This window comes from Drosophila virilis, chromosome 5 (assembly GCF_030788295.1).
Source record: "Drosophila virilis strain 15010-1051.87 chromosome 5, Dvir_AGI_RSII-ME, whole genome shotgun sequence".
NCBI classification, from domain to species: domain Eukaryota; kingdom Metazoa; phylum Arthropoda; class Insecta; order Diptera; family Drosophilidae; genus Drosophila; species Drosophila virilis.
In genome coordinates, this window is record NC_091547.1 from 18216751 (window position 1) to 18244448 (window position 27698).

At 40.7% G+C, this 27698-nt stretch overlaps 2 protein-coding genes, 1 long non-coding RNA gene and 1 pseudogene across 6 annotated transcripts in view; 3 read left to right on the plus strand and 1 right to left on the minus strand.

Moving 5' to 3' along the window:
- The window catches only part of tei (teiresias), a 224460-nt gene extending 216009 nt beyond the window's left edge, over positions 1-8451 (minus strand). For all 4 annotated transcript variants that reach the window (XM_070209911.1, XM_070209910.1, XM_070209914.1 and 1 more), the window contains exon 1: positions 7484-8451. The gene's annotated coding sequence lies outside the window, so the exon portion shown is untranslated. The remainder of the gene's footprint in view (positions 1-7483) is intronic.
- On the plus strand, positions 414-2595 carry LOC26531737 (uncharacterized). Its single transcript, XR_001450259.3, has 3 exons — positions 414-1505; positions 1567-1655; positions 1716-2595. It is a non-coding gene; the product is annotated as an uncharacterized lncRNA (long non-coding RNA).
- A 17215-nt stretch (positions 8452-25666) lies between the features above and the next one.
- LOC6626975 (uncharacterized) lies at positions 25667-26230 on the plus strand. The gene has a single exon (XM_002049492.4). The coding sequence runs from the start codon at positions 25755-25757 to the stop codon at positions 26154-26156; it is 402 nt and encodes a 133-aa protein (XP_002049528.2). The 5' UTR covers positions 25667-25754; the 3' UTR covers positions 26157-26230.
- A 66-nt stretch (positions 26231-26296) lies between these two features.
- On the plus strand, positions 26297-27458 carry LOC26531654 (saccharopine dehydrogenase-like oxidoreductase; annotated as a pseudogene).
- Positions 27459-27698: the final 240 nt, after the last annotated feature.

A 27698-nucleotide genomic window follows, 5' to 3' on the forward strand; every position in this document is an offset into this window, starting at 1 on the left:
AAAGTTGGCAAATATCTAAAACTGCCAAAATATGCCGACTATTCCCACTCACAGCAGCAGCCAAAGCAGAGTGCAAGAGGGCAGATCTCTAGAGCAAAAGCGAGTTGCAATGCCCATATCAACTGGGCTTCAATCGAAGCTGCGAAGCGGGCCGGTGCGGATGATCTGATCGTCTGTTCGCATTGAATGTTAATAACAGGTAATGTTAATTAACAGCAGGTGCTGCACACAGTATATAAAGACCGCGCATCTGTAACCGGGCTTCAGTCGAAGCTGCGAACCGGGCCGGTGCGGATGATCTGATAGTCTGATTGCATTGAATGTTAATAGCAGGTAATGTTAATTAACATCAGGTGCTGCAGACAGTATATAAGGAGCGACCGTCTGTAACCTGGCTTCAGTCGAAGCGGGCCGGTGCGGATGATCTGATAGTCTGTTTGCATTGAATGTTAATAACAGGTAATGTTAATTAACAGCAGGTGCTGCACACAGTATATAAGGAGCGACCGCCTGTAACCTGGCTTCAGTCGAAGCTGCGAAGCGGGCCGGTGCGGATGATCTGATAGTCTGATTGCATTGAATGTTAATAACAGGTAAATGTTAGTTAACAGCAGGTGCCGCACACCGTATATAAGGAGCGACCGTCTGTAACCTGGCTTCAGTCGAAGCTGCGAAGCGGGCCGGTGCGGATGATCTGATAGTCTGTTTGCATTGAATGTTAATAACAGGTAAATGTTAGTTAACAGCAGGTGCCGCACACCGTATATAAGGACCGACCGTCTGTAACCTGGCTTCAGTCGAAGCTGCGAAGCGGGCCGGTGCGGATGATCTGATAGTCTGTTTGCATTGAATGTTAATAACAGGTTATGTTAATTAACAGCAGGTGCTGCAGACAGTATATAAGGAGCGACCGTCTGTAACCTGGCTTCAGTCGAAGCTGCGAAGCGGGCCGGTGCGGATGATCTGATAGTCTGTTTGCATTGAATGTTAATAACAGGTAAATGTTAGTTTACAGCAGGTGCCGCACACCGTATATAAGGAGCGACCGTCTGTAACCTGGCTTCAGTCGAAGCTGCGAAGCGGGCCGGTGCGGATGATCTGATAGTCTGTTTGCATTGAATGTTAATAACAGGTAATGTTAATTAACAGCAGGTGCTGCACACAGTATATAAGGAGCGACCGCCTGTAACCTAGCTTCAGTCGAAGCTGCAAAGCGGGCCAGTGCGGATGATCGATAGTCTGTTTGCATTGAATGTTAATAACAGCAGGTGCTGCACAGTATATAAGGAACGCGCAACTGTAACCGGGATTCAGTCGAAGCTGCGAAGCGAGCGCGTGCAGATCTTGGGTTGGTGATAAAATGCGTGTGTGTTAGTATAAAAATATGAACAACAGATCGTGTATGCAAGCTACATAGAAGAAGAGCGAGTAGTCTAAATAAAGCAGCCAGCTATAAAAAGGCACCAGTTGAAGCTGCGAGCCGACCCGGTACAGATGGGCTAATAGTGAGTTTGAATCAAATGTTAACAACAGATCATATCAATAACAGATCATGTTGGCTTACAGCAGGTGAAGCCCACAGTATATAAAGGGCGCCCCTTTGCAGCTGAGCCTCAGTCGAACTTGCGAGGCGGGCAGGTACGGATGGTCCAAAAGTAAGTTTGCATTGAATGTTAATCACAGACCATATTAGTATTAACAACAGATTATTTTAGTTTACAGCAGATGCAGCCAAGCGTATGTAAAGGGCGCCCATTTGTAGCCGGGCTTCAGTCGAAGCTGCGAGGCGGGCCGTTGCAGATCTTCATTTAATCTTAATGCGCGTGTGTGTTAATATAAAAATATTTGTATTATATCGTATAGGCAAGCTAAAAAGAAAAAGAGCCAGTACTGTAACTAGGCTTCAGTTCAAGCTAACTTGTCCTTAATGAAATAGTGAGTTCCTAACTCCAGCTCTTTATCCATATTGCACCCTATTTAATGTAATTTACAATTATTATTGTGTCATCCCCTCTCTGTGTGTGTTACTCCCTCTCTTTTCCTATTCTATATTGTACATTCCCTACATTTCAAAACTCACGCATTTGTCTTACTTCATTATTATTACTCCATACCATTTTTTCTGCCTTTGCATTTCTTGTGGCATAATTTCTTAAACATAAACATTCAGGCTGCGATTTATATCACGCGGCTTGGAAATTATTCCAATCGAATTGTTTTATTTAAAATCTTTTAATAATATTTTAAATATTGCAATTAAATAACAGAAAAGTATATTAATCAATTTAATTTGGACATATAAGAAGGACAAATCATTGTCGACAAATAATAGTTTTTCTTTAATATGAGTCTGTTAAAAAAGCTTTCAACAAAATTGTAGAAAATTTTTTTCTCTGCTTTTATAAACTTAAAAAAAGGATTTGTTAGAAATCACATAAATAAATGTGCTGAGAGCTATAAAAAAAATACTTGGCTCTGAAACATCCGACGTCATAAATTATGCCAAAATAAGCGAACTCAAATATATTGTATTAATTTTCATTGGACTTTCATTCAATATTCATTGGAACTCAAACAATGCCGTTGCGTTTTATTTTATCGTACTTTATGTGAATTCTTAATAGTTATATATAGAATAACAAAGCCTCTTTGTTATAATTTTGTTTAAAAGTAGTTAACTTTGACAATTACATTTAAGATTCTAATTTTTTAATTTATTATTATTGTAATTTAGTTATTATGCGATGACTTTGGTTGACAATGAAAACATCAAGACTATTTATGATGGGCAAGGTTCTCCACATTTATATTCTAATCGGTTTGTTTATTGTCCTTTTTCATTATGGTAATTGCCTGTTTTATAAATTTGACAGTTTATAAAAAAATATGGGCGAGCTGTGCATAAAATTGTATACCTACTCAAGCAAATAAGATACTCTGAGTTTTCAACAGTCGCTTGACGTTAACCTTCAGAGTTGCTTAAGTTTTTGTTCTATTAAATTTATGAGCAGCCCCACGCAAATACACTCCCACACACACAAGCGCACACAAACCTACATAAAAACTGACTACAATAAGTCACTGTCATATTCCGCCCCTAAATGTGGGCGTGTGCTTGCAAGTGTGTGTGTGTGTGTGTATGTGTGTGAAAGAACCGCAAGTGGCAGCCACTGTGATTTTGAAGGTAACTTTTGTGAATTATGTGATTTATTAATGTTGATACATTTGGCCAAGGCCGAATATTTGCAACTTTCCCAACACTTTTACAAGAATCTAACAACACTGTTTCCCCTCCAAATTTGTCTGCCGCACCGCGCATAAATATTAATTAAATTCTTTGTGCATATGCGCAAGCTCTCCCGCCCGCCAAAAATCACACCCCTGGCGCACATTTCAAACTGGTCTCATTAAGTTCAGCCACGCCTACAATTAAAAGAAAGACCCTCTCCCTCAGAAAAAAAAACTTATTATAAGCGCTTATAATAGATTATGTCAAAACTCAAACTCGCGCACAAGTTTGCCAGCGAAATGTCAAGAGGGGGTAAATAGAAGAATGAAAAAACAAAACACAAAAATAAGAAAAATAAAAAAAAATTGTTTAAAATTAATTTGAAAACATAAAACGCTTGCAGCACTTGGATATAGGGCACGGGGCAGGGAATTAAAAAAATAATAAAATATTTCCTCCGCCTGGGCGTTGAATTTGTTGTGTGTCACGGACAGCGTCCAGTTTTAACAGTTCGACAAATTTGTTAGCAAGCCAAAAATGTTGGCTCCGTCGTCTTTTTTTTCATAAATTTCTTTAGCTTTTCCCGTTTTCTTTATTTGTGCCTGGCAAATGGCAGCCAAGCGCCGCATAATGAAGACTTGCAGAGTTTCGCGGTTTCGACAAATCGACTTCAAGCTCAAACTTAAAGCTGTATTCATTGACATGAATGTCTGAGTGCTTGAGTGTATTCATGTTTCAGTTTGTACATAATTGTTTGAAGCCGCTTTAATGCACATGCCATGCGAGTCTACATGCGTCTAAGCCTATTTTCATTAATCTAATTAAGCCACGTTTGCGATAAGCCTTATGGCCACGGCCAATCTAATGAAATTATGCCACAGCAGCCACTCACAAGCACAGACACACAACCAAACAGCCACACGGCCAAACACTCGCACACAAGCACAAAAACACACACACGAGCCTGCATTGTTTGACCTCCCGCCTTAATATTATTGATTTGGGGTATTAGGATCAATTAGTTGTTAAGGCATTTTGATAGCATCATCGAATTAGCAAATTGTAAGCAACATTTGATATTGAAACAATTCCAATTTAAAGCTGAATGAAGTCTTAAATATTAACAAATCAAAGGCAAGGCTTTCCCGCTCTTATTTGTATTTAAACTAAATAAAAACAGAAAATGGGATACCACAAATTTTACCCAAAAGAAGTTACTTAATTTAATATGCTTGCAAATTTATGAGCTATTTTTTAGTCCAGTTAATTTGTGGTTTTCTCATATTAAGCACCATTTTAAAGACAAAATTTGTTATATTCGACCTAATTAATTTATCAACATTATTTTTAACAAACTAGCAAGACTTGTTTGCGATATTTTGAACAATATTTTAGCATATTGTGTGTCCCTTACATATAATTAGCTTAAGCTGTCATTGTTTATCTTTATATATAAAACTTTTTTGCCCTAACTGACTGATTGACTGACTGACTGACTGACTGATTGACTGATTGACTGATTGATTGACTGAGGTACGGGCTTACATTGGAAATCCTTCCATGGGGGAAACGGGCATCAAATATTTGGTAATATTTCGTACTCAAACTTATTTCTAATAATCTTAATGGAAATTAAGAGAGACGTGTTTCGCACTTTTCACAGAATCCAAGCTTCCTTTGCATTTCGAAATATCCATCGCTCTTGGGTTGAAAATTTTCTTGTCAAATAAACGAAGGTTTACTTTCCTTTTCTAACATGCCGGAAGCCACTGAGTCCAGCTTTGGTTTCTTTTCTAGATGGACTTTAAACACGCGGGGAGCTGACTAAGAAGTTATATCGATAATGTTAACCACAAAACCTGTCACGCGCAAGGCCGGGTAATAGCCGCGAGTAATAAATGTTGCGAATCACTATTTTTTTTTGTTTAAGTAATAATATTCCGTTTTAACAATCTGCCCGACGGCTGAAACATTGCCATTTCTTTACTCCTTCTATCAAAATTCACCAAAGAGAATTTTTTTAGCTTCATTAATAGAAAATAATCCATTTAAACAGTCTCTGCATATATTCCCTACCAAAAAAGAAAGGTCCGTTTAATGCGTTGTAAAATAAACAAAATAAAATAAAAGCCTTCAAGAGAAAGGGCAAACAAAAACAAAACAAGAAAACAGAAGAGGAAAATGTGCCTAGCGCCTAAAAGAATGCTACAGTTGAGCAGACAGAGCCCGGAGAGTGCGATAAATAAAAGACGCGAACTGCGTGGGAAGTACAGGGGAGGAGGGTTAGGGAAGGAGATGGGGCTGGGGCTGGACGAAATTTGCATTCAAATTCTGTTAACGTGCGCTGGCCAAGAAGTGCACACTAAATGCTCGCAGGCGCCCGAAAGTATGCTTCCAATTGTGCGCAATTTAGTACAACGCACAACAAAGCGAAAGAGTGTGCGTGTGTGTGTGTCTGCATATTGTGTGCGCCTCAGTTGGAGCTGTAGCCATGCAAGCGCTTGACTAGGTGTGAACAAACGTGCGAAAGCGCCTAAAAGCAGGTAACACGAAATGGCCAAAATGGGCGTCGCTTTTACCCTGTTGCCTGTCTTTTATACCCTGTAGCCATTAAAAAGCGACAAGAACGGGTAGTGCAAGTGTCCCAATCAGGAAAAATGTCGTATATCAGACTTCATACATTTCAGCATCTGTTTAACGAGACACAAGAGTTTGGCATTTAATTGCTTCTAATTGTATGCATGATGTGTTGACTTCTAAATATTCTTTAAAATCGATATATATCGTTTTATGAACACCCTATACTTAGCTAATCAAGGAGAAAGCAGGAAACGCTGAATTATATGGCTAGGTGCTCGTAGAGCCTACAATTGTCGTGGGAACAGCTTTAATCAAGCCTTTATAAGTATTTGCAATACAACTCTTTCCACAGTTAAGTGCAGAGTATGCACTAGTCGAGCACAGCTGCACATGTTTCGCTTTGCCAACTGCGACGCCGACTACGACTGCGACTGTGATTGCGATTATTATGATTATTGTTTACTACAGCCAGGCAGCTGGGCGCTCGAGTATAAAACGAAAAACAAAAAAAAAAGTAAAAGCAAATAAACATAATAAAAGTTCATAAAATAAAAATGGCAACCCTAGCCCCCACTGCCCCCTTCGGGGGTAACAATGCGACACGGTGTGCGCTAGTTTTATGTGCCACATAAACATTTCGCACCTACTGTCCGCCCCCGCCCCCGCCCCTGTCCCTGTCCCTGTCCCTGCCTCTGCCACTGTGGACTCTCACCTTTTGCGCTTCGCTTTTTGTTGCCTGCTTTTTTGGCGCGCAAAAACTTTAACAGTGCCTCGCATTTTATTGCTTGTCTTTACATGCGAATACCCTGTAGAGCAGACGGAAATAAAGTTTTCGCGAAGGAACTTACAGATTTATAGATATTTATATGATATAAAATGCAAAGGTCGTTAGATATTCTTACATATTTAAATTACTTGTAGGAATAAATAGTTTCCTTGCTTTTCTTTGACAAAACTAACAAAAATAATATTATAGCGATTTCTCGGAATTTTTCAAATCTGCAACTTCGCGGAATGAATTATCAGAATTTTTATTGTGCTCGCTTGCGCTGTTATTTATTTTTCAGAATTTGTTTTTATTTTTCGTTTTTGTTTCTTTTGATTTGTTTAATTTGTTTTGATTTATAACGGGAAATATTCTATTGAATTTTCACAAATAGGAATTTTCCGAATAATTTCAATTTAACTTCCAAGAATAATCATAATATTACTGCTAAGTGGACTCCAACTAGAACTATAAATTCCCTAAACTCCATTTTATAACAAATTTGTATTAAATAATTCAAAGTTAAATTTATAAGCCAAGCGCAAGTAAGTTTTGCAGAATTGGACAATATGAAACAAAATTAGAACTGTAATCAAATATATATTAAATATATATTAAATAATTTGCACATTTGTAAAGATAAGAATAAATAAACATGTTGCAAGGCTACAAGTTATTTAAACACAGTCGACAATTTAAGCGGTATCTGAGACTCGAGCAACTGCACGCAACCTTTGCTGCTTGGCACATGCTTGTTAGGTTTTGTTTAACGCGTCTGAGACTGAAAAGTGTATTTGCTGTTGTCGCTGAGCATGAAATTAAATGCCAAAATGTATAATATAAAAAAAATAAAGCTTGCGAAGAACGAGTGTAAGCAGAGACAAAGAAAAAAGTTGTAATTCACCAACCTGTTTAGATGTGCTGTTGCTTTGATCCAGTTGAGCGTCCACCTTGTTGAATTTGTTGTTGCTACTGCGAAAATTAAACGAGCAGCCGCCAAGTAGGCAACACTTTTTTATGTTTGTATTTAATAAATCGTCAACTAGTATTTTATTTTGGCAATTATTTTTTGTATACTAACAATACTAAAACTGCGCTTTGGCGAAAATTGGCAACGCTGCAGCTGCAGGCCAGTTGGCAGCGCTTTAAGCTGCTCTTAAAAATATGATGCAGCACCTCTTTTCTGGTCAGGCAACACTGGCGATCTACGGCGATTTAACACTTTTTTTATCTGCTTGTTGCTGCCGCTGACAAATTTGGTGGGCAGCGGCGACTTTTGCCAGAACTTTTTACGGCGGACGCGAATGTCGCGCGACGGAAACGGAAACCGGAAATTGCGCGCACAACAAGCAGCAGCGGCGACAGTTGTTCTTGTTGTTGTTGTTGTTGTTGTTGTTGTAGCTGTTCGCTGTTTACTCACAATTGAAACCGCAAACTCGTTGAGCTCTTCAACGTTTATGCGACGCTTAATGCGTATTTAAATATGCTTGAAATGCAATTAATTTTGATTTTTATTTAACACTCAAACACACGCGCACACACGCACACAGAGGGAAATATAGAGAGAGAGAGGAGGAGGAGACTGACAGACAGAGACGGCCGGGCGGGTAATTAATTATGTTTGCCTTGTTGTGCCGCGTGTTTATTGTGCATATTTAACATGTCAAGCGTCGAACTTTTTAATGAGTTTCTCGCGCGCACAGCGCCAAATGTTACAGAGCTGTCGACCGTTTTTTCTTTGACTTGCAATTAGCTAAGAGCGCATATAAAAACTGATTCGCAAAAATTGCAGCATGCACGCGCTGTACCGTTTTAAACGTAACAATTTACCGTATTGCTTTCAATTGAACACGACGCACGTCCGATGCCAACGACAAACGCTCGCAAACTAACGGAACGATGGCAGCTAACGGAACGCAATGCTGCTACCATATCGTATGCTGCTTCCAGTGAGCGTACGCTCTTTCAGCTCCTTTCCTTCGCCACACATTCGCTCACTCTCTCGCTCTCTCAGTTTGTACAGCTGGCGCACTCTGTGCTCTCTGTGTGCGGCTTGCCGGCTTTTGTTTTTGTTTTTGTCCATGCACGCCTTTGTCGGCATTTGCGACATCATCACAACGTCGTCCTCTGCCGACTGCGACTGCAACTGCAACTGCATAGCTAATAAATTAAAGATCAGCGCTGACTGCGGCCAGCCTTACTGCGTGGGTGTTAAAAGGGAAATTTAACGGCACAATTCCCCTCACTGAATAACTTGCATTCTTCACTGCGCCCTCAGTCGCAGCTGCTGCTGCGCTGGCTTGGGCCGACCCTACGACAAGGACACACCTGTTGTGCACCATGCAGGTGTAGTTTCAATTGTACTGATTAGAGCGAATTTACAAAAATTGAAACTATCGAAGAATAAAACTTTCAATCAACAAGATAAATAAATAAAGTTAAGCTTTTCTCTAAAATGTTTAAAATCAAGAACATATGTATACACTTTATGAGGTCGGAGATGCAGCCCTTCCCGGTCGCTTGACTTAATTGAAAAACCATTGAGACCCGCATTTGGTTAACTACCTGCCCATTATCCGCATTTAAGCTGCAGTTACACACATGCACATACACACACACACACACATACACATATATATCTTCTATTTGTAGCGCCCTCTGAGCTGTCGGAGCTCTCGCTTTCTGCAGTCGCTCAATTAGCTGTTGAATTGTTTTTCACACCAGCAGAAATGAAAAACAAACTCCACGGCTGGCTGAGAGTGGAAAACATAAATCACTGAAAACTCCCGCCCGGAATTTACATAAATATCTGCGTGTGTGTGTGTGTGTGTGATGCCGAAATATCCGCGTGGGCTGGAAAGAAAGACAAGACTTTGTCTCGCCTAAACATCATTAAGAATAAAAACCAATTAACGGTCTCGAGTGCCGCCACAACAACAACAACAACAACAACAAGGGGAGGAGTCACCCCTCTGAAGCAGGGTTGTCGCAGCAGTTCCCAAAATAGTTGCAGTTTGGCAAAAATATGTGAAAAATGAGCTAAGCGAGGGAAGAGTGAAAAATGTCATTGGCATTGCACACACACACACGCACACACACACACACACACACACACACACGCACACACAGAAAAGTTGTTAGTGTTGCTGTTGCGGTTGCATTGGGGTGGGGGTTGGGTTCGCATTCGGCTATTTGGGTTCGCATATTGAGCTCAGGGGTGGCTGCTGCATCTGTTTGACAATTGTAAGCAATTTCTATATTGTATACCCTGTACCCATTGCAAACGGCTGCAACAGGGTATGATCGTTGCGCGCAAATCTATGTAACAGACAGAACGAGGCAACTGCTTGCCGACAAAGTGGACTCTCGCATATCATGGGCAAGGCATGTTCATAATTTATTTTTAAAGATTCCCATTTGCATAATTTCGATATATATCGATTTTAAAGCGCGCTTTTAAGGCACAACTCGAAAGTCATGACAGCTAGAGATTCCAAGTTTACTATGTTAATTCCTTTAGAGCATACACAAATCCAGAATATTTCACTTATTTAGATATCTTTTGTAGATATTCGCTATTACAGCCCTTAACTTTGCCATCTACCCACATTTGAATGTCATAATTATTCCTTTAAAAATTCATCAAATTGGTCGATAAACACCAGAGTTGCTCCAAAATGCATTTATCATAGTGTGGGGGCTATCAGAAGAAGAAGAAGCACAGTTAGCAGAAAACATGTGTATATGTGTGTTAAAGGAAGTTCGAACTGTACAGGGTATTTGCTAGTCAACCACAAGCCTCTATTGTTTTCATCATTGTTTTTATCAATGTTTTTATTTTTGGTTTTTTTTTTTGAAGCTCACATTAATTCTGTTGCTAAAAAGAAAGCGCCGCATACAGGGTATCTTCTAGTCAATCAAAAACCTCTAGATCATCATTGTTTTTGTTTTTTTTTTTTTTCTTTTTTTTTGGTAGCTCATGTTAATCCTGTTGCTAAAAAGAAATGCGCATTGTTGCAGCGCAACCCCAAATAGAAACGCGCCCGACTTAAGAGCTCTACATTTAATGGCTTGCAGGCTTGCGATGATGTAGCACAATTTGTTAGACCAGTGGGTATTACATGGGGTTTTGCGGACGATGGGGCAACGCTGAGACTGAGACTGGGGCTGAGATGACGCTCTCAATTGAAATTAAATTGCTGATTAAAACTTGAGTTGGGCACGCGTCAAATTTAGTTCCCTTTCATTTCATTTTCTATTTATTGCATTTTCTATTTGTTTTGTTTTTGTTTTTGTGCTTTGGTGGGCTGCCAGATGGGTGAACTCTAAACTGTCAACTGCTGACCCCAGCCAAGCGCTTAAATGTTATCCTTTCAGGCAGAAAAAGCGCAACTAATGCTGTTTTGATTTGTGTGTGCGTGTGTGTGTGCGTGTGTGTGCGTGCATTCATGTGTTAAGTGTGTGAGAAAAATTGCAAGCATATAAGGTGCAAGCATTGCAAAGGGGCAGGCGGCGAGTCAGCAGAAAATATTGAAATAGACTTCGAAAACACAGCTTGGCGTGCGCACACAGTTTCAGCACACGCTGGCAACTCTGGCAACAATTAAGAGCAACGCTCTCTTAAGCGAACGCTGAGCGTGCCCGCTGCGCAGCCTTCCAGTGAGCGAATGCACTGTGCTTAAGAGAGCGTGACGCGCGCGCTCTCTCTCTCTCTCGCTGTATGTCTCTCTCTTTTGATAATCAAGCAGCCAACAACAAAACAAAACACAATCAAAGGCAGGCGGCAAGTTAAATTTTTGAAATTTATGTTCAACATTTGAAGCATTACAAAATATATGCATGCAAAGAGTAACAAGAACAACAACAACAACAACAACAACAACAACAACAACAACAACAATAACAAGCCCAATAGAAACAACAAGAACAACAACAACTAAACACAAATCACGCAAATATAATTTATTATTTTGCGCCTTATCCTTGAGCCGCAGCCAAGGCGCGTCCTAGAGATGTGTTTGTCTTTGCCTCTGCCCAGCCGCCAGACTTCAAGCCCCTCCACCACCACCGCCATCCCCTCACCCCATACCGCTCACACCACACACACACTCTTTGGTTCTTCGTTTGCTTGTTTCTTTGCTTGAGCTGCTTGGCAAAATTCTATGCTTAACGCCATTTTTGTGTGCGAGACACGATGACGACAAATTTTCAACGTGCAACCTGACACTGAGCTGAGATTTTCCAAATTCCTTGCCTTCACTGCCAAAACCCGTCCGTTCCCTCTCCGCCGTCTAGCTCTATGATTGCTGCATGCATGCAAAAATGCTTCACGACTTCGAGTCGACTGTTGAAAGGATTAGACCCCGGCTCATGTGTGCCGCACGCTCGCTCTCTCTCTCTTTCACTCTCTGTCTCTGTCTCTGTCTGCGATTTGGTGAGGGGGGCAGCCTGATTGCATGCAAGACGGCAGACGGCAGACGGGAGACGGCGCGAGTGGGTGGTTGGCTGGGTGGGAACAACATAAAAAGTATTTGCTCAACTCTCTCAAGTGGGTCAAATGATTAGGCGGCATGATGAAGTGCCTTTGCCACTTGAGCCGACGCACTCCACCTGCTCCACCCCGCCCCGCCCATAGCCATTCCAATGACGCCCATCCGAAAATAAACAGTTTAATGTTTTGAATGAGCAATTGAATTTGATTATGCGAATGTGTGTGTGTGTGTGCGAGTGTGTGTGTGTGTGTGTGTTGCTATATGGTAGCCAGAAGGCTGCCACGCCTGCTGCAGGCTGAAGAAGAAACAAACTGAGTGCAATCCGGGAATGTGTTAAGCAAATGCACTTCGCAGATGACAACGACTGAATGTCGTCGACGAAGGGTGCGGCGCGGGGGGGTTGCGGTGCTGGGACAGGGTTACCTGCACTGCACTAAATGTGATAAAAGAGCTTACGTGACATTAGATGGCACCTTACGTGGGATTACGTTGTACGTGATTACGTTGAAAATTGACAAACATATTACGTAGTTAACAACCGTTAGACAGGATTAGACGCTGTGCTAGCTTTGATTAGCACAAGTATCATGTGGTTACGTTAAGATGGGAAGAACAAAACTGAAAGAAAGACAGAGAGAGATAGAGAGAGAGAGAGGGGGGAATAAGAGAAGATGGAAGGAAAACAGAGCAAAGCTAGCAAAGGCAAACACATGCAGGTTTTATATGCTTATGTTACGACATAGAGAATGAGAGCGATATATTTGTTACGTTACGCAAAATGTTTACGTTGTAACGTGAAACTTTAATTATAATTTCATTTATTTCTTAATGCAGCTCTTCAGTTATTTCTTTTAATTATTTGATTTATTCACTTTATATTATTATTATCAGCTAAATAATGGTATTAAGGGATTTTTCGCATCGATTTATTCCAAGTTGCACTTCATTACGTAATTACGTAAGGTACTTATGTGGGTGACACTCATATGTAAGTTCTGTAGCATCTGAACTGATTCAAATGTGAAATATAAATTCTATTATAAAAAGTTCGCATCACGAAAATGAAAGTATACATGAGTTCTATGTTATATTAAGAGTCTGTTTATAAGAAAAATCATATTAAACAATAGACAAATTCTAGATCAACATCGATCTAGGCAAGTCCGTCTGTCTTCTTAAACGTTTGCCCCTACATAATAACGCTTCGATCTCGCAGACTATGAGGGCTAGCACTAAAATATCACCGAATTTTTTTATATGACCCAAATTTGTGATCAATTGAAAGTGACTCAAGGACTGAGAGAGTTATATGCATAGCTCTTTTCGGGCACATGCCTTAAAGTGCCGTTCGAAAGTGAATAGCAATCAAATTTGTTGTAGTTGTTACCTGCTGAAAATTGCACGTGAAAATATTATCAGTTATTGTCGTAGCTGACTTATGGGCTCGCCCATTTGGGCACTGGCCCAAAAATTTCAACTTTCATTACATGCTCAGGTCCACACGGCCAGCAACAATGGAGACAACAACAACAACAACAGCAACAGGAAATTGCTACTTAAATTCAAAGCCAATCTGTGGCAATGTTGCCAAAAAACAAGCCAACAAGATAAAGGCCGAGAACAAAACCCGAACGCAAAACAAAGGCACACAAAATATGGCAAAACAGGGCATCCAGGACTGACAGTCGAGCGGCTGGCGGCAGGGACCAGAAAAAATACCCAATAAAACGGCGTCGACATTTAACGTTTTAAATCTGATTATTCCGCAACAACTGTCAATAATGCAAACTGTTTACACCCGTCCACCCCGCGGACCGCGGACCAATGGCAACCACTAAAATCTCATCTGAGGCTAAGCCCCTGCCTTCATAAATGAGCGAGAACTGAGCCAGCTCTGCTGCTGCCTATCGCTACCTATCGCTACCTATCGCTACCTATTCGCCAATGCGAGAACTTGTGCGCCCTCATTCCCCCCCCCCCTCCTCCACCTCCTCCTCCACCATGTAAAACCGCAAACGACGCGAGAAAATTGTCACCAATGAAAAAAAAAAGAGGGAAAAAGAGGCAAGCGAAATGTGTAAATCAAAAAAATAATTGCGACTGATAAGAACATCAATAACAATAAGCCGAAAATGGTCCAGCCGAGGCGGGAAGAGGCGCCACCGCAGAACAACCGATATTCTAGGAAAGGTGTAGCGTCCGCTGAAGAACGTAGCGAATTACACACATAACAATAAAGGATAAAGAATAAAGGATACGGCACACAAAGCAGCAGCAGCAGCAGCAGACGGAAGAACAACAGCTGCAGACTCACAGATACCCTGTACGGCAAAAGATAATTACATTCGTTGTCGATAAGCATGAGTCGAACCTTAAAGGGGTTTAAAGGAAATAAAAAATAACCTGGCGTTAGCCTGAACGCAAGAGCTCTATGCACAAAACTCATTCACTTAGTAAAAGTATAAAAACAATAGAAATCTAATTTATATTTATTCTCATTATTATTTTACTTAAGAAAAAACAAAGTGCAGCATAGGAACTAAAGACTACTGCAAGATATCAATCGATTTGATATCGAGTAGCGATAATACAAGCTGCAGATATTATCCAATCCAATCAACTCCAACTTTCTGTGAGGGATGCTTTAGGAAGTGGCTCAGGTAAGTCCAAGTACATAGAGCATATAGAATGAAGGCTCAAAAAACCCTTGTGCCACTTCCTGTTGCCAACATGCACACCACTTCAAACGACCTTCAAGCCTTTTTGTTTAAGGTACAGGGTAGCGCACGGGAGGCGTCGCAAGTCGCTGTCAAAATAGAAACCAGCTACAAATTTTCAACGTCGAGCCGGAGTCAGAGTTGGCAGTTCCGTTGTGGCTAATTTATGGGTCGCCCTCTTAAAGTTTCGTTACATTTTTGTGCCATAAATCTTTTCAACACCACACACACACACCACACAAGCACACCCTCCATAATGCACTTCAGTTGAGTTGAGTTGAGTTCACTTCAACACTTGGTTTGGCCGCCTTTATTTACTTCATATTAATATGAAGTTCATTGTGTCAAGTTGGCAGCGCCGATTTCTTATCATTTTCCATTTTAATTTTAGCCGGCGCTGAGGCGCAATGGAGGACACTTTGCCATCGCTTTTCTTCCGTTCGCCTGGCTTCGCTTGGGGCTTATCTTTTGGCTGCCTGGCATTTACATTCAACGCTTGACAGCTTCTCTTTGCGGGCGTCTGTAAATTGTGGGTGTGGCACTTGCCGCATTGTGTTGCGTTCATATTCAGCCTCCCCTCCTTACATTTTGCCCAGCTTTCTTAAAGCTTTCTCAAGTTTGACTAAAGTACATAATTAGCCCAAAAAATAATATACGAAAAATTAAGTATTCTGAGTTACGAAAATGTTTCGCATAGATTAAGGTACTTATTGTGGGGTTATGTGAATATATTAACAGCGAGTTAACATACATGTAAACATGTATCAACATGTAAACACAATGTTAATACGTGACTCGCCTTCGGAATATGCATATGTGTTGTTCTTAGACCCAATCTTATGTTATCTTCGTTTCAAAAATGCAAAAAAGAGATTTTTTAAGTGCAGGGTAGAAGTTTGGGTTGTTTTTTGACATGTCTTAAAGAACATATTATAAGAAACTTATTATTCATTTTACCATATTTTACATGAGATTACATAAACTCGATAGGATTACTGCTCACAAGTTGATTTTCAAATATGCACTCAACCAGAGCATAAGGTGCTATACTTATCCCAACAACGTTGAGTTACCTTCAGAGTGCCTTCATATAATTTCAGGCGCTTTAATTCGAATTGAAGCAAGTCACGCTGTGTACTTGTAATCCACCGAAAATTATTAAAAATTGAGTAATAATTTCAGAGCACGCTTCAATGAAATGTCGAAAAGTGTGCCAGCAATTACTTTGATGACGATACTCATGACTCTCCGGTTGGCGATAATGACGTGCATGATACACACCCATCGAGAATTCGTCTACGTTTCATGCAAATGCCCGACGCTCTCTAATCGCACAATAGAAGCGAAAGTCAGCAGATCAACCACCGCGCGTTGGCTCAAGTGTTGCGGCTTAACAGGCCACAGCGGGTGGGTGGATGCTTGTGAATGCCAACACCCTTTAATCAGGCCACATTATCAATGCGTTATGATATATTGCTATTTGCGACTGTGCGCACGCATCTGGCTTAATTGGTTATACAGTTGAACTGGACTGAAAAGTATAGGGTATAAGGGCAAAAAAGGATATATGAAAGAAATCTGTAGCTTATTAGCTGTGATGTCAAGACCTATTCAACATATTCCCTTTACATTGGTTCGGCTTATGCTGCTGACTCTGCCTGGTTGAGACACACACATAGAAGGAAAATATAAATAAAATATACGTTTTTAGTCTGTTGTTTATTGTCTTAAGAAATATATGATTGTCCTAGTATGTGAAATTTTAATACCCTATTAATATTAGAATATTAGAATGTCCTGCTCTTATTAGTCTTTTATGTTTTCTTCGGGCTTAAGCTGCAGCATCTGGGAACTACCATCAGAGCTTTAATGATCGCCTTGAAAATATCGGACGAAACGCGACGAAAATTGTCAAATTGACGACACTTGTCAGTTTCGGAATCGCTCAACTTGTGGGCGAGCTGCGGGCTCCTCGTTATCGGCCTGGCTATGTCGGGCTGAAAATGCGGCAATATAAGGCGATTGGGTGATTCCAGAGGAATGGGAACATAGCCCATTGGAGGACTGCGATTGACTGTCGTCTTCGATTCTTTTCTTAAGGTAAAATTTCTCTGGCTTCTGGGCGTCCACTGAGAAAATTTGGGCAAAATGCCACTTGATACGTTGCTCAATTTTTTTGGAACGTAACCCTCGCATGACCACATTTTTAAAAATACAGAAAGAAAACGAACTTTATAATTTGTATATGCTTAGATGTCTCAGATAAAACATAACGTGCTCAGTTTTCAGTTTTCAAATCATTGATTTAATGAGAAACATTCGCAGATAAATACCGTAAAGGTAGAGAGCTCTAAAATAGAAGAACGTGTATCCGGGCTTGAATTCCGAGTGTTCCAAGAATTTCAGTTCTATTTGAAAATGCAAAATAAAATATTAAATAATAAACATTAAATTTTAAATAAATTAAAAATAAAACAAAAAGAAAAATAAATAGTGAGCTAAAAAAAAATAACAAAAAATAAATAGTAAATAATAAATCATTAACAATGAAAAATGCATAATGAATAATACGAATTTAATAATAAATAACAAAATATAATTCATAAGTAATATGTAAATTCTCAAAACTAACAAGTTAAAAATAATAACAATCATGTTATCAGAACAAGTCCTTTTTCTCTTTTATATACAATTTGTCAAAACAATTATTAGCTAATTAACAATCAGATCCATTTAAGTTAGAAGACACATGGTTCCGGATCAGCCGACAGCAAGCACTTAATCTGCTCATATAATGCAGAGATTGCGCAGCGTGAATTTCAAATTAGAATTTCGCAGTTTTAATGGCATTCGGTCTGCTGCCCGAACCTGACCAAATGAGACAACATTACATAAGATTATATTTGAGCCAATAAATGGAACAAAGGCATTTTGAAATTTTGTCTGTTGGGGCTAGCTGCTGTCGGTTGTCCTTAGTCCTACGAGCAAGCCGAAAAGTATGCTACAAATGGCAAATTCCATTCTCCACAGCCATTTTCGAGAAATTGGTGGGTTTTATGACCATTTCTGGACGGGCGGCTTGCCAAATGTTTTGGGCCATGGCCATGGCCAATGCATGCGGGCCAAATATGTTCTGCGCCTTTTGTTCGAATTGTTGTTGTTCATGGCAGCCAAAAATTGAGTTAATTATCTTGTCGCATAATTACAAAAGTTAAAACGACTCAACCGGGCCGCGTTGATCACTTTTTTTTTTGCAGTCCTTGAAGATACCGGAGTATGATGCGAAAGTCGAGGCAATTTCACGCTCTGTCACAAATGCGAACGCAACGAACGCATTTTCAATTTTCTTAATTTCAGTTAATAACTCAACAAATACGCCGCAAGGCAAAGAACTTATAAATGCAAATATTGATAGATACTTTGGGCGTGCCAAGGCAGCAGCCACAGCTAATGACGTTGCTACTTGATAATGATAATTATGACGATGATTCCGTTCACGCTGATGATGAGGATGATGATGATGATGATGGTTGTGAGAAACTGCACGCAGCGTTTGTGTGGCAACATGAAAAGCACTTTGCTAGTCCAAGGGGGTAAGCACAATGTGGGCTGAGGCTAGTCCCGCGCACTCGCTCACCCAATGCGAAGGACAAACATTCGGAATGGGGCACCAGGGGCCAATGTGGGCGCTCGGTGGCATGTTTGCGTGTGGGCGTGGCCCTGCCCCGGGGGCATAATGACAATTACAGTTTACCGCGTGCGCGCCGGCAAGCAAAAGGAACTTTTTACTGCTTCGCCTCGGCATCAACTTGGCAAATAAATCCGTTCGAAACGCTTGAGCGCCATATCAAAAGACTCGTTCGCTCAATGAGACACAAACAAACAGCAGCAACAACAACAACAACAACAACAACAACAACAACATCAACAACTACAATACAAATGTGTAGCTGGCTTAGTGGTGCTACCCTCAAGGGTCGGCTGCCAGTGCGAGCAATTGAAAGGGGTGAAAAAGCTAAACATGACCTCGAGCAATGCACGCAACGAACTCCACTCAGTGCTCGTTGCCATCCTGAAGTCCTGGCGTCTCCTGTGGCGTCCATCGACCACGAAAATAAAAGCGTGGCAATACAAATAGAAATAACGCAAATATACATAGGAAAATGCACTAGTCTAGTCCAGTCGGGAGTACTCGACTGCATGCACACCTCCTTAGATAAACAAAGCTGCAAGGTAAAAACAAATTTTCTTTGCTACGGCTTACTCTGAAAGCCGCATTTGTCTTAAGGTTCGGTTCGTGAAACTGGTACACGTTCTTGAACCCGGGCTTTGGTCTCAGCTTCGGTACTTGTTTTCAACTTTTGCTAACTTAATGTACTTAGGTACATTGATACTTAGGGTACTTAGGGGAAAAGCTTAGCAGGCTCAGCTTAGGCAACCTACTGATATAGGGTATAAGAACAACAACTAATGTGGCAAGAGGAAGAGCAACTAGCCAACGATACATGCGTTTGGACTTGGCAGCGCGGCGGAAAAGGAAAATACGCGATGTTTTTGAAACTGACATCGCGAGCGCCTTCAGAGAGCGCTGTTTGCACAATGAATTGCTTTTGGCGCCCAACCACCCACACACACACACACACACACACACACACACACACCCTCATCTCAGTATATTTAAACATTATTATTTTTATTTATTTGGCTTTTTTTTTGTTGTTGTTGCTTTATTTGCAATGTTTTTGGTAGCCATCGAACCGCAAGCTGGCGCAAGCAAACAATGCAAAACAATTAGAATAAAATGCGCTCCAGGGAATTGCGCGATGGCCAAGTAGAGATTTAGCTAAGGCTAACTGCAAGTCAAGTAAAACAAACAAAAACCATTAAAATAGATAAAACCTTTAAATGAATCATAAATCCCAAGTCAAAAACACAAAATACATTTAAAATGCAAAAGAAAACGCCAAATAATGTTTATCTTTTGTGTTTTAAAACAATGTCTTTGCCGATAAACCCCCTATAAAGATTTACGATTATAAATTATGACGGTTCTTCAAAATAATTTTATACTTTTCACAGCCAGTCGAGACATGGCATAAAAGGCCCTTTAAATTTTAATTATTCCCCGAACAAGCAGGCTCTCTTTTCGTGCCTAGGATGCAATTGTTTCCATATACAAGCGTTTTTCGCTTAGTGTATTACTGTAGATACTTATCCATAACATTTTTAATTAATATAACATATCGGCTAGTCCCGGATCAAGGATCACATCTCACGAATTCTTAGTCTCTTTATGCTCATCTAAATGTGTTGAATAGAAGCATATTTTTTTTTTTTTGCATAGGAGTCTCATTGATTACTTTTGTGGCGGTTCAGTTCTCTGACTTTTGGCAGCAACTGCTCGAATCCGATTCTGCAAATGTCAGACATCATAAAAACCCAACAGCATAGCTTCCGAGACTTATCATGCCTGCAATTGAGACCAGACTAGAAAACATTTCAAACCTTAACCAGAAAAAAAAAGGGAATCAAGCAAGCAAAAATGATGAACATTGCAGTCGGGTTAGGAGCTGTTGATGCTGTGGCTGCACGCATAAATCGATTGGTATTTTTTGATTTCGATACCAGCGGATAATGAAATTAATCGCCTGTAATGGTTTATTGTGTGCGACGAGTGCGGTATTTGTTTTCAGGCCAGGCCAAAAGGCGGGCGACCACAAAAAAAAAAAAAAAGAAAACACAAACAAATAAGTTACAATTGAAAGAGCTCGAATGTGGCATACCCTATCACATACATATCGCAAAATGTTAGCAGGCCAAGCCAAATATGTTGAAAGAGCTCCACTAGGGGATACCCTGTAAAAATGATCTTCCAGCAGCTTTGCAAAAGCTTTATGGCCCTAAAAACAAATCCTTGATACTTTTATGAAAGACTAGTTCGCATAGAAACAGACAGATGGACAGGCAGAAGGACGTGGCTTTTAGGGTTTAACTTGATACGAGCAACTATCTTACATCCTTTTGAGTCCGTTTTGAGCATATGCAGGGTATTTAAACTGACCGCCGGACGCTAGAAAGACAGACAGCAAATTTCTTTTTCCTGCAGAACGCTGGGCATGTAAAATATATTGAATTGTCATTGAATGTCGCGTTGCCATAAATAAGCAAAGGCTAATGGTGCGCGGGTCGTGCAATTTTTGTGATTTAGTGCGGTTAAAAAATGAGAAAACTGTAGAGACTGTTGGACGCAGCAGCAGCAGCAGCAGCAGCAGCCACGCATTTTGGTCATATATCAATGGATTACTTTAAAATGGCATCAAAATGGCCGCTACGAAAATTGACTGTCGACTTTCGACTGTCACGCTCTTAACTAATAATAGAAATAATCATCATAAATCCATAAAAGAAAATCTCATTAATCCGCCTCACACACACACAAACACACACATACAGCTGGATATAGATGGGTGACAGTTTTTGATGTTTCCAAGACAAAGAGGAAAAGCAAACGGAAAATCGAAAGACAGCACATGACACACGTATAAGACTTATAAGCTTCGCTCCCTGCCACACACTTCTCATTCAAATTACTTCACATTATATAATATCCTTCAGGCTCTTAACACTCACATACACACACACACACACACTCCTCGCTCAGCTCTGGGCTGACACGTTCGTTGGGTGAACGTGGCATATAGGTTGGCACAATACCCATAGCTGGGAGCTACAAGAGATGCGGGAGGAGGCGGAGGGGCTACGGAAAAAGTCATCGACGCGACGGTCGTCTGCCTGGACGCTGACTTGGTAGTTGATTAAGAAGACATCATTTTAAGTTTAAATACACATCAAATGGCCTTACGAGGTGCGGCAGAAGTGAAGTAGTCCATTTACAGTGGCTCATAAAATAGTGTTGCCAAATACTAAATCGAACTTTATCCACTAAGAAACTCTCTCGCGAATTCTATACATCTGATATACCACTATTATATAGCAGCATTTTATTATACACATTCATGGATTTTTAAAAAAAATAAAGCTAAAATTTTGAAGACTTTCCTTCACAGAACTTTCTACACGCAACACCTTAACTTCCGTTATACAAATCTTCCAAAAGGCCTTATATTGTATTTTATTAAAGTTTAATAAAAGCAGCCTGAAAGATTAAAGAATATTTATAAATAAGCAATTTAATAAACTCTTATACAACTCGTATAGAACTGCCTTTTAAGATATATTCTGATCTTTCAACCAGTTTAAGCAACTTTTTTAAAAGAACATAATGCCAAGTCGTAGCACACAACATCCAGCTTAACTCTTATACAAGAGAAAAAGTCAAATTTCGCCGACTTTTTGCTTTGTTTTCTTTTACACAGACGCTCTGTGCGTCAAAACTTGAAAAGTCGCAACTTTCAGGAGTACGCCACGTAGCATAACTTGCGCACACAACTGTACTTTCACACACAATTTCAAGTTATAATCAGTGCTCATTACTATACAAGACACGTTTTCAGATTTCGCGTGATTATGCGCCGCGGCTCAGCAGCGGCATCTCGGCAGGGCCTGGCAGTATGAGTTTCTTGCGAGAAATGTGGGCAGGACGTCCGAGACTGAGGCCGAGGCGAAGCACGAAAAACACAAGGCACAAGGTCAAAAAATTAAACTTGAAAATAACCTAAAAGATACATTCTGTGTATCTAGTAGATCTAGCCGTGAAGTGCCGGCTACTATGCACCACCAACAGGCCGGCGTCCTTATAACTATTCAGGCACATGCCATAATGCTTATTGTTGTCATTTACAAGGCTCAGCTTGTCGGCTTGTTGGGACGAGGGAGGTTGATGGTGAGTAGGCGAAAAGTTTACGCGCTGGCGAAAAATATGCAAATTATAATGAAAAACTTGACACTTTACATGCAAAAGGAACAGCGCCCGAGACGGGGAATTGTGGGCGTGTTGGCGGTTTGGGCCATGGCCGATGCGAATCTCTGCGGCAGGGCGATTAAGCGAGCCAAATGAAGCGCTAGCACTGCCTGCGCATTTTAATTAAGCAGCCAGCCAAATAAGTACTCGTTGTCGACTCTCCCATTGTTGTTGTGTCTTCTGTTGTTGTTGTTGTTGTTGTTGTTGTTGTTGTCACTTCCCCTCTCCCCATACTGTTGTTATCGTTGTTGTTACCCGCAATCACACGGCTAGCGCGAAAACTGGCACAAAACTTACCAAAACGACAAAAGCATTGGAAAGTTCACGATGTTAAGCCAAAAACGCCGCTGCATTTGCATAAAACAGCTTCCAATGCGACTGCAACTGAGTTTTGTGGCCGTCGCTGCCAACAGTGAAAGTCATCGAAAATCTCAAGATATTCCAGTATAATCAAGAGTTCTCAAACTTACGTTCCGATCAACATAACATGCTTCCATAATAATAAAAGGTACTAGCTTAATTTATTTTAGACTAAAGTTATATATTTCCAATTGAGTTAAGGCGGACAGCTACGGCTTAAACTAATCATAAGGCATGTTCATTTGAACTTGAGCCCCGACAGTTCCCGATCTAGTTGCACCTTTTTACTATCCTTTATATATACGAATATTTTGTTAATTTTTAAAATGTCTCAGCCGCATTTATTACAATTTTGAAACTAATTTGGTTTTGAATTCATTTGCAGTTGTTGGAATAGTCCTGCGCCGCCGATTTTGCCGCTCGTAAATCATAGTACGATATACTATGATAGCTGTAAAACTCTGGATTCTTATAGGTTTTCGACTTGTGTGCTCCGGGGCCCAGCTGTTCACCCTTCGTCATCGGTCTGAACACCTTGGGACTCATAAAATCTGGTATTTCGAATGCATCCGTTCCCAGACTTTCAGGTGCATAGTTCGAAGGTGGCTCGCGGCTGGTGTTCGGCCTAGGTCCAAGGCGGTAGGTCTTCTGCCGATGCGGACAGTCGCATTCCGGACCACAGTCACACTTGCCTCCCTCCTTGCAACCGCAATCGCAGTCCGTATAATGGCGGATAACACCTAATCGGATTTGATTACGTATCTGGGAGTGCGTGTATTGAAACAACTGACGCGAAAGACGCTTTAACGTGCGTGAAGGCATTCTAAATTTTGTACAACGAAACGCGAAATAAATATTTTATTTTTGTTTTTATATAATTTAGTTTACTTAGTGTTCATTACATATTTTTGTATAAAATAATAAGAGGCATGCTTGGTTTAAATGAGAAATAACGAACATATTGTTTGAAAATTATGAAACCGATTTGATGGATGGATGGCTAAAAGAAAGAAGGTGAATTTTTTCGATTTTTCTTTGTTATTTATCAAAAATTGAGAAACCTTAAATCAAATTAATAATTATAAATAAAAACTTTAACAATTTTTGTTTGGATCCTGCGTAACAAACGCATATGCCTAAACGATATCCTATATCTTAAGCTATCCTTAGCTTGAAAGATATACCATAGATCTCTCAAATTGTCAAAGTTTCGATTCACTATTATTAACTAGATGTGAGGCATTACGATTGTGTTATGCTTTTAAGCGGAATCACACACGATAAGCCAGCTATAAACTTAAAGTCGAACCAGTTAAGGCCAGGCATAAACATGCTTAAGCCAAACACTAACACACGTTGAATTATTTTGATCATTTAACTTATTCTCACTTAAAATCCAGGCGCTGTTTTTGTTGCTTTGGGTACACAGTGTATCCCAGTTGCTGTAAAACTTTGAGGGCGTTGAGATAAATGCTCAACACCCGAAACGTTAAACCTCGACAATCATCCAGACGCCCCCGACAATCGTCCCGCCCCCCCCCCCGAACAACAAAGCAAAGTTTTTAAAACTAACAACAACAGCAACGAAAATGGCAATAAAAATCCCCAACAACAACAAAATAAACGTTGAAGCACCGGAAAATTGTCAGCTTTCAGCTAGCCGGGACACGAAACACGGCGCAGGTTCACTTGAATGCGTTTTAATACACTCACACTCACACTTACACAGACACGCAACTACACACTCACACTTAAACCGAACAAAGATGGCGCACATAACGGTACGCTAGCGGCAACGAGAGCGTCACCATTGCGGCTTGTAAATTTATAGTTTCAGCAAGAAAATCGCGTTGGCAAACTTTTTAGTGGATCTCTGCGTGCGACACCCGCACAATCCGAATCAGAACCAAACAAATGGCAACGACGCCGATGTCATCTAATTGCTTTTGTTTTGGGTTATACTGGCAACGCCGCAATTGCCTCCGCCCAACCAACCCCTACACTACACTCTACCACGCAAGTGTGCCCGTACTACCACATAACTGACCCGGTACAGTTGTGCCAAAAAGGTTATATAGTTGCGGAAGCCCTTTCGTTAAGGTAATTTTCCGCCATAATTTGTGGAACTTTGTTGTGTTTGTGTGATTTTGTAAAGAAATTGCTGAAAGTTTGCTGCAATCAGTTTGTGGGTTCCGTAAGGTTGAAGTTGATAACACTTTCACGAACTATACGTAAATAGTTTATTAGACTGTTATTCGGCATAATGTAAGAATAAAATTGATTATTAAATTAAAAAGCGGGATTAAAACTGCCAAATTGTTAATCATATTTTTATCGATTATTTATAAAAAAAACTTTTATCGATTAAATAACGATAACGGTTGCATTTGTTACCATATCATTAAAAAATGATCAGGCTTACATCTGCTTAGGAATATTTAAAAGCTTCTCCATATTTATAAATATCAGCTGCTCGATTATTTTTCAAAATCGATATATTGAAATGATTGCTTAACAAATTTGACAAGAATATCAACTGTAAGCAGCACACTCCAAACGAAATACTGGCATATCCATATTTGCCTTTAAATTTTTAGACATACTTAAGAATATCTGACATATGTTCGTATCAAAATTTTACCAAATTTTGTACTTTTTTTGATAAATTTAGAAATTTTAAAAATTAAGAATGCTTTCACGCGTAGGATTATTTTCAACCAAAATGTTACAGCAAAACACTGGCCACAAACCAAGCCGACTATCCCGAAGATACTCAAAGACCAAAGTCCCAAAGACTGAGGAGCCCAAGCCAGAGAAGAAGCCTTGCCGCCTAGGAGCACAACCCAGAAATGTACGCGACCCTCCAGAAGGCTATGCACCCACTCGCCTAAAAACGAAAAAATTCAAAATCCCGCCATTCGTTAAACCAAAGATCTTCAGGTGCATTGAGAAAAAGGAAAAGCTCGGACCCAACGCAGGCAAATGTGAGTGCTACAAAAATCCAGAGTACTACAGCTATCATCGCTTCTCATACTATGAGCTCATGATGGCCGCCAACGCGGTGAAGGCCTGCACCAACTGCTGTAAATAATAATCCATGTAATTCAAAGTATAAATCGATTTTTTAGTCTCGGAATTTAATAAATGTCGATCTAATGAAAAAAAAAACCAAAACTAGGCATATAGTAACATCTGTAATGGGCACTACAGCAATTTCTGATGTAATGAACAATGGATCTTCCACGTGTTGAACGAGGTGCGACAATGTACTGCACTTATTTCTATGTATATGCTTTGAGTCGTTAATCACGTTATGCCTACTTTATGCACACCCTATGCAGGCTTATGCTCCCCTTAGCCCCTCCCTACCTATATGATGAGAATAAGTATCCAGAGCTATACAGCTCTTATAAATGCTCGGTATCAACGCCTTCCTAAAGGCGGGTATATGCATTTTTCCATATCAATTCCATTACCCATAGGCTAAAACGTATAATTAGATATTTACTGTACAACTGACATCAAAAAAGGTGTCTGTACTGAAGAAGCTGCGTTGGGGCATAGCCGGACGAAATCGCGAAAAGTTCGAGGCGGTGCAAGGAGATGGGTGCTAATTATAATAGCCCAGTTCACGCGCATGGTTGTCAATATAGCGGGCTCATATCGTTTCCATGGTGAACATGTGGTTCGTGCCTGTATCGAGGCCGGCGCCCATCAGGTGGACGGGAGTGGCGAGCCACAGTATATAGAAACGATGCAGCTGAAGTGTGACGAAAATGCCAAGGAGCACGGTGTATACGTGGTCAGTGCATGCAGATTTGAATCCATAGCCGCGGACATGGGCATCATATTTGTTGTGCTCCTACTTTGACAGTGTCGTCAATTCGGTGAAGACGTTTGTGGTATATAGCGTTGAGGTCGCTGATGTGGACGTTGGCGGGGCTGCTGTTAACTTCGGTACCTGGACGAGCGCTGTTCGTGGCCTGGCACAAGGAGTCGAGCTGCGCGATTTAAGGCAGCGTCTGTCACAGTTCTATTCCATTGTGAAGCGTCGCCCCTTGATATTCTACTCTGCGAATATGAAACAAGTGTGTCTACCGTTTTTGGGTCCAGATCGTTCGTGGTCTTGAGCTTGCAACGCTTTCTCTACGAACACGACAAAAAGCGGCCCGTCCAGATGCATGCCTACATTGGTTTCCGCTCGTGGCTTATTGCCAGCATCGTTGCCCTGCTTGGCATCATTTTTGGCCTCTTGTCAAAGTTCCATTTTGGCAGGAATATGTTGCTCAAGTATCCGGGCTTCTTTTCCGGCGGCTAAGTCTCATTCAATGGGCCAAGTGAAGCTCGCATGGAATACAGCTACTTCAACATGTCATTCAAAGCCACGGGCTAGCCTAGCAGTAGCGATCAGTACAAGGAAGGTCCAAATCCTGTCGGCGAAGTTATGTCGCTTTGAAACGTCATATCTCCAGGATTTTTTTAGAGCGGCGGAGCTATGTCGCTTCAAAACAACATAACTCCATAACCACACGATTTTTTTTGGAAAACTTTTAATGGTCATATCTCGGCCAAATAAAGCCCGATAGGGGCCAAAAAGGGAGGGGCTACTCGGGGAGGTCCGTAGAATCCGCGA